The sequence below is a fragment of the Branchiostoma floridae genome, chromosome 1 (assembly GCF_000003815.2).
Source record: "Branchiostoma floridae strain S238N-H82 chromosome 1, Bfl_VNyyK, whole genome shotgun sequence".
In the NCBI taxonomy this organism is placed as follows: domain Eukaryota; kingdom Metazoa; phylum Chordata; class Leptocardii; order Amphioxiformes; family Branchiostomatidae; genus Branchiostoma; species Branchiostoma floridae.
This window is the reverse complement of record NC_049979.1, coordinates 20,106,585-20,125,584: the sequence shown is the minus strand read 5'-3', so window position 1 is coordinate 20,125,584 and position 19,000 is coordinate 20,106,585. Positions and strand designations below refer to the sequence as shown.

The 19,000-nt window shown below is 39.4% G+C and overlaps 3 protein-coding genes across 5 annotated transcripts; 2 read left to right on the top strand and 1 right to left on the bottom strand.

The window, feature by feature from the left end:
• Positions 1–3: 3 nt before the first annotated feature.
• On the top strand, positions 4–5,784 carry LOC118427569. Of its 2 annotated transcripts, XM_035837427.1 has the most exons (3): positions 4–232; positions 1,012–1,736; positions 2,735–5,784. In XM_035837427.1, exons 2-3 carry the CDS (start codon positions 1,022–1,024, stop codon positions 5,488–5,490), a joined length of 3,471 nt encoding a protein of 1,156 aa, XP_035693320.1. In that variant the 5' UTR covers positions 4–232; positions 1,012–1,021; the 3' UTR covers positions 5,491–5,784. The 2 variants fall into 2 exon arrangements, with proteins under 2 accessions (XP_035693320.1, XP_035693311.1); XM_035837418.1 differs by lacking the exon at positions 4–232 and having other exon boundaries at positions 913–1,736.
• Positions 5,785–6,632: 848 nt separating this feature from the next.
• On the bottom strand, positions 6,633–9,808 carry LOC118427897. 2 transcript variants are annotated; one of them, XM_035837863.1, is made up of 6 exons: positions 9,636–9,808; positions 9,174–9,304; positions 8,861–9,009; positions 8,219–8,344; positions 7,653–7,797; positions 6,633–7,166 (listed from the first exon to the last, which is right to left on the bottom strand). In XM_035837863.1, the coding sequence occupies exons 1-6, from the start codon at positions 9,684–9,686 to the stop codon at positions 6,998–7,000; spliced, it is 771 nt and encodes a 256-aa protein (XP_035693756.1). In that variant the 5' UTR covers positions 9,687–9,808; the 3' UTR covers positions 6,633–6,997. The 2 variants fall into 2 exon arrangements, with proteins under 2 accessions (XP_035693756.1, XP_035693763.1); XM_035837870.1 differs by having other exon boundaries at positions 8,861–8,991.
• Positions 9,761–15,933, top strand: LOC118427886 (dr1-associated corepressor-like). The gene is made up of 7 exons (XM_035837852.1): positions 9,761–9,914; positions 10,476–10,548; positions 11,393–11,486; positions 12,145–12,279; positions 12,601–12,688; positions 13,260–13,420; positions 13,826–15,933. Exons 1-7 carry the CDS (start codon positions 9,873–9,875, stop codon positions 14,007–14,009), a joined length of 777 nt encoding a protein of 258 aa, XP_035693745.1. The 5' UTR covers positions 9,761–9,872; the 3' UTR covers positions 14,010–15,933.
• Positions 15,934–19,000: the final 3,067 nt, after the last annotated feature.

The window sequence follows — 19,000 nt, the reverse complement described above, 5'->3', positions numbered from 1 at the left end:
TCATCACTACAAATATAAATCTGGCAAGTTAAATAATTTTCCCTATAATCTAGCAGACTATTCTAACGACCTTTAACCCACAGCTGGCCGGAAGTAACTGGGGATCCCCGGAAACCCCGGAAGTAGATGTACACATGGCCGGGTCAGGTCAGTCGTGCTTTGTCAAAGTCTATCTTAGATCTTGATGTCATCCTGTAGATGTCTACAGGGTCAAAACGAGAGGTTCGTTAAGGTAAAAACTCATTTTAGTGTTCCAGCATTTTGCCTCCTGGGTATTTAATTATAGAGGTTGTTGTAGAGGGTTGTCTGTAACAACTTAATAGGACAGCCGAATAGGACGGTCATGTAATTACATAAGTATGACGCAAAACCAGGTTCATTTGCATCTAGAAAGTCTGAGAGGTTATTATATGGGCGCGGTCACCTTTCCTAAAGCTATTCATCACTGCCAGGTGACGAATTGCCCCACAGCTGTGTACTACTTTTAATTATGATTCAAGGCTGCGACAATATGGTATGTTAATCTAATTGAACCACGCCAATTGTCCTTTCCCACTTTAGTTCGTGCTTTAATAACTGATGCCCTTGTTTGGTTGAAATTGTGGGATTTCAAGATAGTTGTGCAAATCTACAAAGCAGTGCAAGTTTTATTTTTTTCAACAATGACGTCGCGGATAGGCATAGCAACGTTAACGTTCGAAAGTGAAAGTGAAAGTATGTTGCCTGGCAACAAGATTGTTGGTGTGAACAATATAGAGATCCTTGCTCACATACATGATGTAAAATAAGATTAGAAATTGAATGAACTAACGTTACACTTATATCATGGACATGAAAGGGACTGAATTTTTTTTCTTAGTACATGAAATTTAAAAAAAAAATGAAAGGATAGAATGAGACTGTAGACTCTATCAAAGTTTGAGTTTATATTGACCTGAACGTCACTGTTAATGTTTCTGTTGTGCAATGATTGAAAATATATCATGTATTTATTTACTTTTCTATGTACAGCTGCTTCAACATGACTGACATTACAGACCTAGACACCATCTTCAGCACCTGGGCACAGGATCAGCTGGGACAGCGGTACCACAAACTGGTCTCGGTAGACACTACCCATCTGTCAATCATTAAGGGTGAGGAGACGTACCACGAGGAAAACAGAAAAGAAGACGACAGGGTCAGTACCATCAAAAAGATCCTTGTAAACGACTTGGACGTTGCTTCAGAAGATGAACTGTCAGTTGAAAACACCACAAAGTACTCCTGCCAGTGGTCTCAGACAAAAGGTTTCCGGCTGTCATCCGACGTGTCCGTCAGTGTAGGTTTGCCTGCAATCACGGGACTGACCGCCAAGGCTGGCGTGCAGTTCAACCTCTCCAAGACTAAGGCGGAAGCAAGAGAGACAGACGAGAGTTACGCCCACAAGAGGAAGGTCACTCTACCACCTCATTCAAAGGTACTGGCCTCCATGGTCACAAGAGAGAGAGTGTACAAGATGACATTCACTCTTGACATCTTCCTTCAAGGAACTGTGTCAGTCAAGATGATGAAGGATAGTGGGAAGGTGAAGACTGCATCAGGGGATGTAGCAGACATCTTCCTGCAGTGTGGCAAGAAGGAGACCTTTAAGATCGACATGTGTCCAGATGGGAAGAAAAGAGTCTGCCTTACCATTGAAGGGGCCTTTGAAGGAGTGCGAGGCATAGAACAGAGAGTAGAAACAGGAGAGCTAGGTAAGCATCGAATTACTACGTGTAGTACCTGCTAACCAAGATCAGGAGTGAGCAGTTCTGTTTTTTTTTTTGTGATGCAGAAGGAAATCATTATTTCTCCAATCTGAGCACTGACGAGCATGGGAATTTACATCAATTTGACATGTTTACTGTTTGTATTTGATGCAAAGACAATGTAAACTATGAACATAAAAAATACCAACCTGTGAGTTGATTATGCTTATATGCAGACACTTTACAATCTGTTCTGCTGGTCAGGTAGCATTTGTTCCTTACTCAGTAACTGACAGATGTTTCCTTCAAGTAATACACCTTTCTCACGCGGCGGCCATGATAGATCGAAGAAGAGGTCAATGAGGCAAACAGACAAAACTTATTTCTAAAATCAGGTCCCATTTAGTTTTCCCCCAAACCACACAAATTTTTATGATATAAGATAGAATAATAAATATTACAAGAAGTGTTATGCACCGAAAGATGTAGCAATTTAGAGTAGTGTAGACTGACCCCATAGTCCCTTAAGAGATGCAAAATAAAAACATAATAATGCAAATTTTTAACGAATTTGCAGCCATTCACTTATTGGTCGATTTCCTAATTGGCAGGCTACCATTGGTCGAACTGCTAATTATGATGGACAGCCTTTTGTTTGCCACATTGAACTCGTTTTCGATCTATCATGGCCGCCGCGTGAGAAAGGTGTATAAGGTAGCATTTGTTCCTTACTGTTCATTCCTTAAAACTAATCAGCCAGTCATGTCACTTCTTGACCATGATGCATAATAGGTGCCTTCTTTGGCTGGTAACTGTCTTGCACATGTACTAGGAGATGAATTGGCTGACAGCTAGCTCGTCCATGCTGGTAAAGGATGGATAATGGACTGTTTTATCATGGCCATTGCATGCATATTGCAAGGATAATTTCTAATTCAAGACAACTTCTTTACACTTGCACTAGTACATTTTCTCAACCATTGACTTTTTCAACTTTATTCCAGATCATGAGACAGAGATGAAGATGGTTCATGAAGACCTTCTCAAGAACAACATCAGTGCTATTGTTGAAGAGGTTAAAGACCACCATTCCTTGTCCAAACTTCTCAAGGCAATGTCCCTAAAGCAAGTCATAGGTGCAGGGGAGGTACAAACTTCTAAGGAAGTGTCCATTAAGGAAACAATAGAGATAGTTGTGGGAATCTTAGCTAATAAAGATCCCACAAAGTATTTATTGTTTGTGGAAATTCTAGAGGAAGAAGGGCTCAATGAGATTGCAAAAGCATTAGATCCCAGAGTGAAATATTCAGCAAGTATCAGAGGTATCTCTAATCTAGGTGGGGTTGTGGATCATTTTTTCACAACCAGGAAGGTCAAGGAGGTATACAAGAGTTTAGAGACAAGTAGAGGGGCCGTCATTTATGGCATTTCTGGGTCGGGGAAAACACAGTTGGCGTACAAAGTTGCAAGCGATTATGCGAGATTCAACCCTGGTGCCGTGGTGTGGGTCATGGACGGTAGTTCCAGGGACAAGCTGAATGAAGAGGTTCAAAACTTACAGCAAAGGCTGAGCGGGGGATCAGAAGATGGGAACAGTCACATCTCAAGCCTGGTGAACCAGAGGAGCCATGTTCTACTTATCATAGACGACCTCTCAGCAACGGTGGCCATTCCCAACGACATCTTGAACTCTTCTGCTAAGCTCATAGTGACCACACAGAACTCTTCCTTCAACCTTCCCACGGCGGATAGCATCGTGATGGAAGGATTCACAGAGGAGGAAGCTGTGAAGTTCTTGTCCAAAGGAATGTCTAGTGATATTCCAAGAGATGGGATTGACGAGTTGGCAAGATCCTTTAGCTGTCTGCCCCTTGGGTTAGCAGCAGCTAGAGCCACCATACAGCAATGCAGCATGACCTTCCCTGAGTACATCCAGCTGCTCAACAGTGGTAAGGAGGCCATGGCACAAACCAGAGAGAGAGAGGACCAGTGGCTTCAGGCCCACTACCACAAGGCAGAGCATCAGGATGCTGGTAGAACCATCTTTGCAGCCCTGGGGGTAGCCATAGACAAGCTGGACGACCAGTACAAGTCTATGCTACAACTCTGTGCCTTTTTAAAGCCCCGTGACATTCCCTTCCTGATCCTGAGGGATGCATTGAAAGCTGCGTCCCCGGCGTCCAGACTAGCCTACCATCACGAGTTTGCCGGACAGCTGAAGGAGCGGTCACTTGGATGGATCAAGGGCTTTGGGGTCAACCGCCGCCTGTCCATCCATGGGGTCACACAGACGGCTATTGGTCTGAGAATGGACGAGGAACAGAAGATGAGCTGCATCAACATGCTTCTAGAAATTTTGGTCAAGTTCTTCTCAAAAGACAACAGGTACTTTGTGGCCCACAACTTCAGTATGTCCCTAATGCCACATGTGGAAAGAGTCCTGGAGCATGCTGAGGGCATGTCTATGGGTCCCATATACCCTTTGATGAAGTCCATGTTGCTAGGGGTGTATGGTTTCCTCCACACTCAGAAGGAAACTCGAGGCTTGTCTGAGAGGCCCCTACAAGATGCAAAAAAACTGCTGCTACAGTTTGCTGATATTGAACCTCAAGCTCTTCAAGCAAAAGTTTCAGAAGAAAACATAACTAGTGAAGATTCCCCAAGAGAAGAAGCCAGAGAGTTGTACAAGGCACTCTCGACTAAAAGTCGTTCTTTGAAAGACCACTTCCTTCAAGACACAGTGATAGGCATGATAATCACTGAACAGCAGTTCAGAGCTATACAGGACAAGCTTACTCCCAAGGACAGATCAGAGATGGATTCTATGGTGAAGAGTTATGATTCCCTCACACTGGAGATGTACCAAAAGCTAGCTGACAACAGGCTGGCCTTGCCAGTAGAAACACTGAAAGATGTTTTCCTCCCAGAACTGTACATTTCTACCATCTACACCCTTGGTAGGACCATTTTCTACCTGAGTGAGTACCCCCCAGGTTCTGAAAGAAGGGCTCCTTTCATCCGAGACCTGCAGGTTGCTTACTATCTGTGTGAGGAAGTTGCCAAAGCAACAAGCTGCACTCTTCTGCACACCTTCCTTTCAAAGGCTGAAGGCCTGAACAAGCTGCTGCTTGAGGTAGAAGGTAAAGCTAAGGAACAGGTCATTCCAGACCTGCAGGAGGCCGAAGATTACTACAGAAAAATGCTTGGTGACAAAACAGAGTACTACGAGTTCGGGCTGCTGAAACGCGTTGGTCCGGACGTACACACAAATATACGCTGTCATGAGAAGCTGGTCAAGTGCTACAGGGCGATGCTTTTGAACGCAGAAGAAGAGAAAAAGAACGCATTCATCAAAAAGGGACAGGCAGAATGTGACAGGATGCTGAAGCTTGTGGAGGACGAGATCCACGCCGGGAACCTGAACCCTCCACAGAGGCTGGCGGCGTACTACATCACAGCCGGGCAGTTCATGATGGACGACGGGAAACCAGAACTCTTGGACAAGGCAGAGGAGATGTTCAAGAAGGGCTACAAGGTAGAGCTGAAGAAGAAGACGTACCACCCACTTATGGAGTCAGCTCTGAAAGGTCTGATTGAGGTTTACATGGCTAAGAAAGAGCTGCCCAGAGCCTTGGTATGTGGGAGGCACCTCCTGCAGTTGTCTGTTGATCACTGGCCTGACAAAAGAAGTGCAGTTGAGGACAAGCTTGTAAAGATCTACTTTCAAGCTTGGAAAGTATATAAGAAGGAGGATTCGTGAAATGTCCAACATGTAAAAATTGTTTGTGACAAGAACCATGTCATATTGCAATTGCATGTCCCTAGCTTTTCCTAATGGCCTTTGCAGTGGACAAGCCATATTTGTTGGTCACCAAAGGGTCACCCAGTTTTAAGATTGACAGCAGGTCACAAACATTTTTCACCTGAAAATCTACCCAATCATATCTAATGAGGCTTGGTGACCTGTGGACATCAGCCAATCTCTAAAATCAATAATCAAGAGCACAAATTTGCCGAAAATGTCATTTACAGCACGCAGACTCAAAGAAAGTGTTCATTAAAATACAGGCCCTCTACAAACATTTTGCCATACCACTTGCCTAAGGAATGACAATCATCATACATGTATGATACCGTATATTCTCGAATAAAGTACGCACTTTTTTAACTTTTCAAAATTGAAAAGGTGCTACAAGTTGTTGCCAAAGTTGGGGTGCATACTTTATTTGAGGTCACTGTACAGAAAAATGGTAAAAAGCTACACTTCTAGTAAATGTAACATGCACATTGTTGTTGTCTTGTAGTTGTCTAAACATGAAACAAAGAAATTATCTAAACATGATTTACATAAGATTGGCATTTGCATACAATCCTTTTGAGTTAGTGACTTTGACTTGTACAACTGGTTTTTCCTGATTTCTTCTACCAGTTCTCAGTGATTTTTACAATTTGCAGTAGGCAATTCACAAGTTTATAGAGACAATGACAGTGTAAATGCAGGTTATTTCATGCAAAATAACCTGGGGAAAACATCATAAATTTGAATCTATCCAGTTAAAGGTCTGTTCAAAATTGGTGGAGAAGGGGTGCGTACTTTATTTGAGTTTTCCACTTTACCTTTCAGTCCCAAAGATCTGTCTAAGACTTGTCCAAAATCAGGGGTGCGTACTTTAATTGGGGTGCGTACTTAATTCGAGAATATACGGTACATGTAATTTTTCACATGTGGAGTGGGGAATCAAGTTGCCAAGCAACAAAATAATTCCAATTTCAAAATTGCTGCCTTAAACATGAATTAAGCCTTGATTACATGTATTATCAGACTGTTGCTGCTAAATGTACATTCTTTATATTGTGATCCAACTCAAGAAATGGTGTCACTAGAAAGACACAAAAATGTTGAAAAGAGGCAAAAACTGTAATATGCAATTATGTATGTCCGGTTTAAAACTTCATTAGAATGACTTTTGATGGTCTCTTAGATGAGTCTCCCATTGACAAAATTGTTAAGAATCCCATGTATAATGACCACCTATCAACATAGACAAAATTTCATCCACACCCTGAGTAGTCATCATGAATAGGTTTAACTGTACTATACAGGTTTAACTGTTTTATACCTCAAACTGGTATGCAACCTTCTTCGTTCAAAGATAAAAATTTGCAGCGTAGCACAAGTAAAGTGTAACTACAGTGTAAGATCAGTGCACACACAACCAGCTGATGCATTTTGATGCACTTTGTCTTTATTGACCACTATATGTATATCAGAACAAGGCTAAACAGTCTTCTTCTATGTGTTTCCACACAATCTCTCTCACAAAGTCTGACACAGACAGTCCGTTCCTCAGGTATCTGTTCCCTTCTGCTGGTAAATCGGCGACGTATAAGTCCGACTGTATGAGGTACATGGTATCTGTTGATGCGTCCAGAGATCTGCAATGTATAAAGTTAGTCAGCATCTCTAGTGATACTTGCTTGAGCATCATGTAACATTGCAAGTGTTCTTAATAAATAATAATAGATTCTTAGTTCACATTTTTTGAAAATTTGTTACATAAAAAGCGTACATTGACATTGTAAAGAAATGTGTTACTTGTATCAGACTATATTTGTAAATGCATAAAATGCAATCATAGACTAAGCTAAGTTGACTTTACTACAAGAGAAAAAAATGCATGGAAACTTGCCTGGCATGGAAAGCCATCATACCAACAAAAGTGTGCAATAAATGTTATATGCAGTAGAATTATATGTAAAGAAAAAGCCAGCTAAACAACATTTCCACAAAACACTTCTAAGCCTTAAGATTGAATAAAAGAATACCATTTGTTAATGCTTGTTTTGAAAGTACCACTTGCCATGCATTACACTACTAGTACGCTGTAGCCAATGTGATGATTAAAAGTGTATGTGACAAACCTTTGCGTGTGTTGTGACAGTTCATTGATACAGATGTGAATACAGATCCCTCCATGTCTGGTAGAGAATGAAAGCTGTCTGCCCTCCCCCTTCCCTCCTTTCAGCCTGATGTTGTAAAACAGCTTGTCCAAAGCCAGACTCATGCCTATGAGATGGAAAATATTAAATTAATACTTTAATAAAAAAAAAGCAAATTGTCTAGATTCCATGTAACAAACTTGAGGTGATACTCCAATATGTACATGAATGGAAGATACTGTATCATATGTTCGTATACAAGGTGCATTAAAAGAAGAGATTTTCAAAACACACATTCCAGTACAAAATGCACCAGAAGTGGAGAAAATTTTCATGTCCTCAGTCAAAAAAGAAATTGTGAGAGCATCAATTCCAATGTTCAAATCCTGCATTCAGATCTTAGGAAAGGAAAGGGAAGGAAGGTACTAGTAGTATATATTTTTTTATTTAATAAATGTGGACCTACTTAATGTCAGCAATGTAAATGTCCCATAGGTAGCAAGAACAACATTCAAAAGTGTACATGTGCTACAGTTGGCTACATTCACCTTTTTTATCACTTTCTGACTTCCTCTGCAATGTCGACTCCTCTCCAATGACAGTTTCCATCTCCCTGTACCATCTATCCAGGGCTGGTAGGGCGGTGTCCTCTGCTTCTGATCTGTTTATGCTTACTGTGTGAAGAACATGTGTCAGAAAGACTTTCTTTTATACTGAAAATATTGTACAGCAAACCATGTGTAAGAAATGACCTGTTTCATGATGTATTCAGATGTTACAGTGTTCAGTGTTAATGTTACATCATTTGACTGCAAAAGTAATCTATGGTAACGGACACCCATGAGACATGTGTCTAGATCACTGTTTAGCAGTGGTAACGGGAAAGTTTCAATACAATAGCAAACCAGAAAATGGAGACAAAAAAACATACTAGTATGCTGCTTTGACTTATTCAGATTGTAAACAATATATGTAGGTCACAGGCAGCGATTGCTGGTGTTGTGACCCACACATTAATGTTTGTCTACAAAGACATTTGCTAATGACTCAATGGTACAATTAGCTATGAAATGAAATGCTTACAAACATAAACAGTAACTTGCTAGTTGCTACTCTTCCTACTTTTACAGCTGAGCTGCTTGTTCTTCTATTAAAGCGTAGCTAAATGAAGCATTAGCAAATTTTGGGACCTTGAGACAATGTGTGATTTATCTTGTCTCTCTCCTCTTCCATCTGGACCAGCTGAAGTTGTTCCTGTAGTTCCAGCACCTTTAGCTCCTGTAGGCGGAACTGACCAACACTGTCCAACACTGGACCATACCTGTCGGCATGGAAATATCTGTCAATATACAGGTGGTCATCACTAAATTTGAGGAATGTAAAAGAGACAGATGTCAACTGCGAAGAATTATGGGAACATCCCCATGCTGACTTTTTTAAAACAATACACCCATCATTTTCAGTTAGGTAACTCATAACAGACAATCGCTTTTCAATTCTCACAATTCCTGTGTGGCTTGTGGCAGACTGTCTGGCTGAAGTGGTTCCTGTGAGTTTGCTGACTGCTGCAGTACTGCCTTCTGCTGCAAGAGGGCTGATTTCTCCTGCTGACAGAACTTACACACCTTCTGCAGCTGAGGTGGGACAAACAAAAGACAACACAACTGAATAAAATTCACTGAACTTGATGGCAGAGGTATGGGAAAGAATTTCTGGCAATGATGTGGTCAAAATTGTCATTTCAAAAACCAAAATCTCAAAAAATATAATGTGGGATAAAGGCTGCTTCAACAAACATATTACAAAGATAATATTGCAACAATATAGTTTTTGAAGCACTGTCAAACATACATCTATTGTCCAAACAACCAACCACATGATCAAGGAGGTTATAATTCCTCCTTGATATCTATCAACACATGGACAATAATAAACAATACATTTGAATTTGGAAAACACGTCTACCGTTAGAAGCTGGTCCTTCAGCTCCTTATTTCTTTTCCTTGCTGTCTCCATACTCTACGACTATCAACAATTCCCCAACCGCCTGAAATTTCCGATTTCTGAACAGCTGCAGAAGAAGAAGCTAGATTTTGTGTTCGAAACTGCATGTGTTCACCTGGCGGGAGGTCAAAGTTCACCGGACATGCGCAGTAACATTCTGTCAATGTTTCCGGGCGAACTCGGCTCAGCAGATTAAAAATGCCATCGAAAAAGAAGAAATACAACGCACGCTTCCCTCCCGTAAGTAACGATAGTTTGGCAATAGTTTACTTTACTCTGTAGATAGTGCATATATGTCGTCTTTTGTTCGGAATTTATGATAGAAGTGAAAATCAGTGCATTTTGGTCTAGGAAATGGGTGGGGAGGGGGGCGTTTCTTAGAACCATATCACTAGTATTTTCCAGTTAGTGCTTCAGGGTTCAACCCACGCATTCAAAGCTACGAGGTAGCTATGAAGTTGAAAAGGAATTTCAGACGCCATAGTTGAAGTAGATGTACACTTTTATAGATATGTATTTTCTTTAATATCTGTATAAACGTGGTGCATGTTATGAACTCGAAAATAACTTGTTGATTGTATTCTCCCTTTTATTAAGCTGTAACTCCTAACGGTTTTTTATATTTCATGTTGCACTCAGTACATAACATGATGCAATCATAAACAGACCCCCTGGTGCATTTGTAATACAAGTTGCAATAATTTCATGACTACGCAACCAACTGTTTATGACTAATATGAAGAACATGCAGAAAATAACTTAATAAGCTTAACCTGTGATTTTGTTTTCTTTCCACTGCAGGCCAGAATAAAGAAGATTATGCAGACAGATGAAGATGTGGGGAAAGTAGCTGCTGCAGTTCCTGTCATTATCTGTATCCTTCTCAGAGTGATTTGATGCTTTTTTTTTCCACTTACTCTAGTTACCACCAGGAAATAGGAGGTCTTATTCTTGGTCTGTGTGTTTGTTTGTCTTAGTGTGTTTTAGTTTGCACTAGCTGAATCTGGTCCAGGTTAATTCTGGAGACTGGCAGGATGTGTAGTTGTTGGTCGGCATCTTCTGTCAGGAGAGACAATGGAGACTTGGCAAACAGTTACTTGCGACCACATGTCACATGTAATACGGCTCCAGCAGATGCGGCTTTGTTGTTTGGACTTTCTGTCTCCTAGGAGGAATTCTGACTAAGGATGTAAGGGGTTCCTCCTACCCCTGACTCGTGTATAGTGGGTGCGTCATGCCCAAACATGCCCCTAAGGCCTGCAACTTCCACTGGATGTGTAGTAGAAGCCCAACAAAATATAAGTATCAATAAAGGTTAGACTGTTCAACTTTAACAACTGCTATATGATTACTGAGAAGTGTTAAAACAAAAACAAAAGATTTTATGTTCAAAAATAACTGAAACATGATAAGTTTACGTAATTGTAAATCAACCACTCACAAATCTTTTGTGTCATGAATAGAGCTGTGTACCTAGATAAACTTTAGGTACATGTACAAACACAGCTACAGCTACAATATGGAATGTACAGTTCCGCATTCTTTATATGGTTCAAGAATATAATTGTTCAACTAAAGTTTCAATGATTGCCATTAATTACTTAGTATACATCAAAGTGTTCTATCCTCCAGTAGATTCGCTTTGATATGTTACATCATATTTTCAGCTTGGAGGTAATACTGTAGCCTGTTGATAAATCCTTGACCATACTTGCCAGCTCGTTGCTTGGAGATCTTTGTGGAGTCCCTTGTCACAAAGGCTAGTGATGTCACCAGGTCCAGGAACGCCAAGACTATGACAACTGCTCATCTGTAAGCTCCTCAGTTTCCTTTGTACGTAGTTTATGAGTTAGGTATGGAGAGGGGGGTGTCTCATTTATCCATAATGAAACAGAGCAGATATGACATCTGTCCACGGTGCTGGAAGATGCTATTTTTATTGTTTGGAAGGGCTGTTCACAGGTATCACACATGTATACTCTGCTACCCATAACTGGCATAAGAGAGGGGACAAAACTACACACATAGATACACTGATCCTATAATATAGAATTATTTTGTCATGAATATATTGCAAAGGTTCCTTTTATACAATGAAGTTTGGTTATATACAGAAGTCCTCCAAATCTAGGTATGTATGGGATACTCATATTCATAAGAAATGGTTACAATAGCTTTTGTCTTGGGCTTTCGAGCTAGACTTTCAAAATTGGTGTCATCAAGGAGTTCCCAAACTCCTTGATATCACACAAGTGTTCATATAGTACATAAACCACCTTTACACTGTAAACATTCCAGGTATAGGAAAATGCTTCTTCGCTGTTGTACTGGTGTCCTTTTCTCACTTGAAACACATTTCTTTGTTGACTGGCCTAACAATAGTGGTGTTATTATCAAGGATCTTGAGAGCTTACTTATTCAAGTTATTGTTTTTTTTGTTTTTTTTATTGCTTACTGATATTACCTCCAGGAAAAGGTGCATTGAGACAGAGAACCAGTTCGACTTCTTAAAGGACCTAGTAGAGAAGGTTCCAGATGTGGGAGAGGACAGCGGAGGTCGGGAGGTCAGGAACAGTGACGACAATGCTGCACAGTCTCGCCCCAGGTGAAATTTCAAACCAAATTGTTGTTTTTAACAGCACTCATGCACAAACGTATCTCCATTCTTGCGTATGTATTGTGGGCATGTATCATTGCTATATGGTAACCTATTCTACATGTATGGAATCTGTTCTTGATCTTAATCATGTCTTTTCCAAGTTCTACTTAAGTTAGTATAAACGTAACTTATAGATGAGTCCTAAGGGGGCCTTTTGACGATTTTAGATTACAAAATGAAATAATGGAGATGTTCAGCATTGTCTATGGCTGTATAGTAGCATTTTTCATGTATTATTGTGATGGTTTTTAACTTTCATGGGTTCAGACAAAGGAGGCCGAGGACAAATGGAGGAAGGAAGAGGGGAAGAAGAAAATCATCAGAAGAAGAAGAGGAAGAGGAGGAGGAAGCAGAGGTAGGTTTGAAAGAAGTGGTTCTGGTTTATAGCAATAGTGTACATGTATTGACAGTTTGGAGAAATATCAATTTTTACGGATTGGTCCAGAATTACACTGATCTCTTACTTTTACAGATAGTACTGTTTAGTGAAGATTTTGTTTGATGGTGCTGTATTGTATCATGTCTAACAATTAATAGTTATGCCAAAGGCTGGATGAAGATGAGGTATAGAAATTGATACGGCAGTATTTTGGGTCTTAACTGGATCACTATTGTTTCTGTTCAGGAATCAGGGCTGTCTCCAGGACCCTACATCCTGGGACGGAAATTTGTTGGCTAGAAATTTTAACATTTCCGTCCCCATAACCTTCATTACATGAAATTGATGGAAGTGTGTTTTCATAAGCTTCAAATGACAGTTTTGACAATCAAAAATGAAAATGAACATCATCATGAGTTCCCAAGCAATGAGTGGGATGCAAAATATTTAAAGCTGGAGATGGCCCTGTCAGGAATGATTTCAAAACAACTGTGACTTGCTAGTATCACGGAGATAACCAATACCATACTACTGCCCATTTCTACAGGAGGAGTCAGACATTGACATGGAGGATGACCAGGACAGCACGTCACAGGATAGTCAGCCCCTCAACCTGTCCACCTCCTCAGCCACTCACCTGACTGTACCCGTCATGCCCAGCTACACCCCTTCCACATCCTCAGGACCCCCACAGAGACCCCCTAAGCTGTAAGAACTACATTATTTCTACATTATTTAATCACAAGCAAAAGGACAGCCTGAGTTAGACATAACTACCATACTACGGTGCTTTTTGGCAATCTCCAAACAGATATTCTAGTGACAAAATCATTGAGTCAGCAAAGACAATATCCATGAGCCAAGACATGTGTATGAAAAATTTCAGGTTGCACACTCAGCTACCTGGGTTACGCTGAGCAAACTGGTTGCATTTGCAAGTGTGCAAGTAGGTATTTCAAGCACTGAATCATGATGTAAGATTCAAATATTTCCGAACTAGTTAACATAATGTCTCACATGCAGATACAATTCTTGTGTGTATGACTAGTATTAAGAGTCAAATTTTGATGTAGATCCATAGACTTGGTCTAATTTACTGTATGTACTTTCCAGAGGCGAGCCTGCAGTGTCACCAGCAGTAGGTGCTCCCCCCATGCCTGTCATGCCAGTCCCCGTCCCCCAGATGTTTGCAGCAATGGCTCCTCCCACTTCCACATCCATGTCAGTCACACACATAGCCCCGCCCATCCCAGCTCCAACAGCCAATCACGACGAAGATGACGATTATGACTCTTAGCACTGTAACACTACTGTTCTACACAGATCTAGCACAGACATGTAGGTTTAGAAGAGTTAACCTAACTAAAGGTCTATATGTACAGAGGATTTTATAAAAGATACAGCATTATCTTCTTATCTGAAGTAGAACTACTAGAAGGTTCCAAAGTAGAATAATACAAGGCTATATTTTCTCTTTATGTTTTATACATGGGCACATCAAGATTTGTTTTCAATTTCCACATAAGATACTTTAGGGCTGCCTGTATTGGTCTTTAGTTTCTGACAATAAGTGTTTACGTGTACATGCTACTGTCCATCTATATTCATCTCTACAGTGACCTGAATATATTCTATGACCATATTCATAGAGAATACCATACTAGCACTATGCCCCCAGTTAGTATTGAACTGACTGACTGAAGTGCATTTATAATCTACATGTACCTTCATTATGATAGCCCCGGAGTAACAAATTAACATTTTTTGTAAAGAGAAAAAAACAGCAAATAGACTGATATTATACATCTAGATTTAAAAACATATATGTATATAGTCATATATACCTGTCCCTGGATATTCATTGGAAACAGTATACATATGTGTACACATGTACAATGGGAGACAATGTCACATTATGCAGAAATTGTACCTGTTTATAAAAGAGATGTGTCTAGAAACTTTGTCTATATCCCAGTGAAAGTAGAGATGTAATTACTCTTTCAAAAAAGGAGACTTGGTGCTACAATTCTTTCAGGCTTTGTTTGAAGTGCTTCTGATACCAATAACACTACAGTAAAACATTTCCTAATTTCATTCAACTATGATAAGTATTTTCAATGAGCATTCGTGCACAATAGACAGCCTTTTGACGTAGGTGAAGAAATTGTTACTATTCATTGAAAAAATACTCCTTATGGTTGAGTGTAAGGAAGAAATGTTTTATTATGGTGTCATTGCTGACAAGAGCACTTTCAAATCATATTTTCTCTAATAGTTATATTAGAAATACTAATTATATAGTTGTGCTAACTTACTTTCTGTTCAACAAAGAGAAATATGTTTCTACAATGTTTACCATGTATAGCCAAGTAGTCAAAATATTGATGCATTATATATCATAATACTCCGTACAAATTCACAGTAACCATGATCATATACCACTGAAAGACTCAGTTCAACTATGACATGAACTATGATATCTTATTGTTGCATATTTACACTAAAGTTCTTATGTCTAGACGAGCACTGCTGCTAGGTTACTCACACACTTGTTTGTTATTCACATGTAGCATTAGAATGAATGTTGTACTTTACAATGACAGTATTTTTTGGTTTCACAACAGTTCTGCTGCTCAGTTAGGAACAGATTATTTCTAACTGGATATTACTATCTGATGACTTTATCTGATGTAGTTATATCATTGTGGAAACATATTATGCAGGGGATGAAAACAAATACTAACTGCTGATTGGTTAGCCAACTGCTAGGTACTGGGTTAGCTTAATACAGGATTCTGATTGGTCTGTTGTTTGCAAAAAGCTGATTGGTCACTGACTCAGTCTATTACTTGTACCCATTTTCTGGTATTTCTTATGAAATTAGGGGTACTTTTGGCAGATAAAACACTTGAGAAGGATGTCAGGGATATGTTTGCCCTTTGTTCCAATTTTCTACCCAACATAAAATCAAGCCCTCTTGATACGACTAACTGCTATGTTAACAACATCATTTATACATGTATATGTATAGAGACTATTGCCTGTCTGTTGCTATCACATTTACTTTTTTTTAAATATTTACAAAGATTTCTTGTAGGTCAAAGAATGGTGTAAACATTTTGAAAAGGTTAATCAACCCTACAAAAGTCTGACACTTTACTAGCACAGCTAATAAAATTCGATGTACCTGTTCCTATGTAATAAAAGACATAATAGTTTGATCTTGCTTGGATGTTTATTTAGGTCTGTATCCAGATTACTTATGTGTATTGACACTTATGTTTCTGCTGTGGCCAGTTTATTGCCGCATTCTGATATCAGAAATATTATTTTGTTTTGTTATGAAGTTCGTGACAATTTTACACTACTACTTTTCTATCTGGAGTCTGCTTACAATACAAAATGGACCATGCAAACATAAAGTAAGGAAAATTAAGACCTACTGCAGGCTGGAACCACACATCTGCTTCGAAATTACTGGATAAGGAATTTTAGAATACCATGATGTCATTGAAAAGCGAATCTGATACTACACAAGAAGCTCCGCCTCTAATGCGTCGCCAAAAAAAAGCCTAACCCGTAAGCCTCCCCAAACACACCTTTGACTGCAGGACCAGTTGAGCGAAAACAGCCATTAAGCTGTAAAACTTTACTGCCGTGACGTACGTGTTAACAGACGAGACAAAGCCTGTGCCGTCATGTGTGCTTCGGTAGCATACTTAGGGGGAAGGGGTTGGCTCACTTTCGAAGAAAAAATATTGTCCCATTTTAGGAAACATGATTTTCAATTGTGTGGCCCATCTAGTTTGAAATGTCACTTTCCCATCATCCATTGCTCACTTCAATTTTCATAAAGCAGTTGTGCATTCAGATGAACGAATATAATACTCATCTATAGGGAAACTAGGTCAAATCATCGTAAAATATTTGACGACTATTGGAGAAAATTGACTTAACGACCAAAATGAAATAACGGACGATGATAAAGCAGAATGTCAAACACCCAGCTGACCATTGCTGATGATGCTTCCTTTGTCTTGCCAATTATCGTTTCATCATGCGCTTTGTTCATAGTTGGTAACGTCACAGAACCCACACATTACAGAAAAGTGGGATCGCTCGTCTTCCGCTCTCACGAAAAGAGGTCAAACCCAAATATGTTAGAATTTAGGATCAGCTCTTATAGAAGACATATACTGTTTTAAACTACTTTTCATGTTAGCCCTAGATAGGGAAAGAATTTGCAATGAGCTTTATCAAGTGTTTTGTCTGTGTCATCATAGCTTGTTATTTTTATAGTACCTGCCCCTGTACCTGCTGTATCTTTTTTCATAATCCTCTTCCTGTCAGACTAAGCCCTACTTTCCGATTCTTTGTCTTATGGATGATGAGCATCGTTGGTAAAGAGACACCCTGGGATTCTTCAAATTAAATCTCATTTAGTTGTTTGAGTAAGGGGAAGTGGAATCCGATTTTGAGTTGAAACGAATTGTGCATAACGTTATAAGGTTTGAGCTATGAAATCAAAGAATCGGTAAAAACATTGGCACTATAGCCGACTGTACAGAACACAGTAAAAGGCAATTAGAGATATCATCATAGAAATTAGAAAACAAAACAAAAAATTTATACACAAGTATAAACACACGTACGCAAAAACAACCACTGTATATGTCTAATTTCGTATATCTTTATTTTGATTCATTTCGATGATTAAAGAAGATTATGTGTTGAAAGATTAAAGATTATGTTGAAAGAAAATTACACTCGAGGGAGAGTAACGTACGTCTATATACTGAAATCTCATACCTTAAGAGTTTCCCTCCGTTATACTATAGAATTGTATGCTGAGCTGTTCTTCTTATTAACACTCAAAATGCTATAGCTACATATCAAGACATATGTCAATCTATTTCATTTCGTACATATTGAAGAGTTCGCCTGTACACAAAATGTGTATAACTGCATGTAACTAGTTTGGTAGAACACCTTATACATTTGAAGTTGTTACAGGTTTAAACAGTGTAATTTTACTTATTTATTGAAATACACAATGTATAGGCCACATGATGAAGGGATGGTTAAAGTTGCAGAACAATTATATGTATGCCTGTATATCTTCCAAATTCAGCTCATTCTTCCCAGTTTAAACTCCTCCCGTGTACCAGTACGATATTAACACCTCCGGATTGTGAGCGAAGGTCGGTATGTAGACAAACCTGTTGTACATGTCCATCACCCCCACATGACCATTCTTACTCAAGTCCCCTCATCGACCTTAGAAAACCCCGAGGAAACTGGTAAACCCAAACTATGTTAACCCGTGAACAGTGCATAACCAGTATATTTCTCATTTAGAGCAGCTAGAATACAACATCACTTCCATTCTGTCGTATAGTTTTAGAGAAAGCTGGAGGTATCATGCCACGTATTCCAGCAGTAATACTATTGTGAAGAAGTAAGTACCAGAGATCAAGTCAGAGATGGATTTCCTTCTTGTGCCCATTTTTTGTGCTAAAAGGTGTTTATTTGCTTATTCTACTTACTGCACATTTGACCATGCAAAGTAGACTCAGAAAGGCTCTTCCATTTGTGGTCATATGAAGATATCTAACGTCATTGCGAATACTGCTGTCTGTTTGGCAAAACAAAGGGCAATAAAAACAGGTTGTTAACATTATTCTTTCACATCTTTATTCATATGTCGGGAAAGCCAGCCAGTATCTAAAACTCCACCATACTTCCTAAGCTTGACACAAAATGGCGCCAAACAACAACTTGGCTGGTAGACTGCGTTTCGTATAGTGCAAAGATCCTACCAAGGTCTACATAGTCTTGCGCACAAAAGTAATTAGATTTTGCCATATAACGAAATTTATACATTTCTTGATGAAATACACTGGCAGCATATTAGCATTTTGGTGACCAGACATTCCTGTTTCAAAAAATGTCAGATTCCTTGCCCCAATTTTGCGCTAGCTTCAGTCACTGGCAATAGTTATGTTTATCACATGTCTAACCGTAGATTGATCGATATAACAAAAATGTCAATATAATCATCTTAATAATAATTCAAAATAATAATCATAAATTGCATATCTAATCCCCAATATGATGAAGGACTTCGTTTAAAGAAATCGTCAGTGTTTTCTATCACTAAAAACGCAAATGCTGGCCATGAAATATGAGGCAGGTTTTCTTAACGTCACCCGCTTTCATTAGTTGCAAATCCATCTTAGATTCATCGTTGTTTAAATCTTCCCTTGCCACGTGAAGAAAGTGTTTCGT

Bases quoted from the DNA above. Each gene is read 5' to 3' on its own strand.
- LOC118427886 (XM_035837852.1), top strand. From the start codon at position 9,873: ATGCCATCGAAAAAGAAGAAATACAACGCACGCTTCCCTCCC. The intron at 12,689-13,259 runs GTAGGTTTGAAA...CCATTTCTACAG, and splicing joins AAGAGGAGGAGGAAGCAGAG to GAGGAGTCAGACATTGACAT. The intron at 13,421-13,825 runs GTAAGAACTACA...TGTACTTTCCAG, and splicing joins CCACAGAGACCCCCTAAGCT to AGGCGAGCCTGCAGTGTCAC.
- LOC118427569 (XM_035837418.1), top strand. From the start codon at position 1,004: ATGTACAGCTGCTTCAACATGACTGACATTACAGACCTAGACACCATC. The intron at 1,737-2,734 runs GTAAGCATCGAA...ACTTTATTCCAG, and splicing joins AGTAGAAACAGGAGAGCTAG to ATCATGAGACAGAGATGAAG.
- LOC118427897 (XM_035837863.1), bottom strand. From the start codon at position 9,686: ATGGAGACAGCAAGGAAAAGAAATAAGGAGCTGAAGGACCAGCTTCTA. The intron at 9,305-9,635 runs GTAGACGTGTTT...GTCCCACCTCAG, and splicing joins TGAAGGACCAGCTTCTAACG to CTGCAGAAGGTGTGTAAGTT. The intron at 7,798-8,218 runs GTGAATGTAGCC...TCCATCTCATAG, and splicing joins GTCAGAAAGTGATAAAAAAG to GCATGAGTCTGGCTTTGGAC.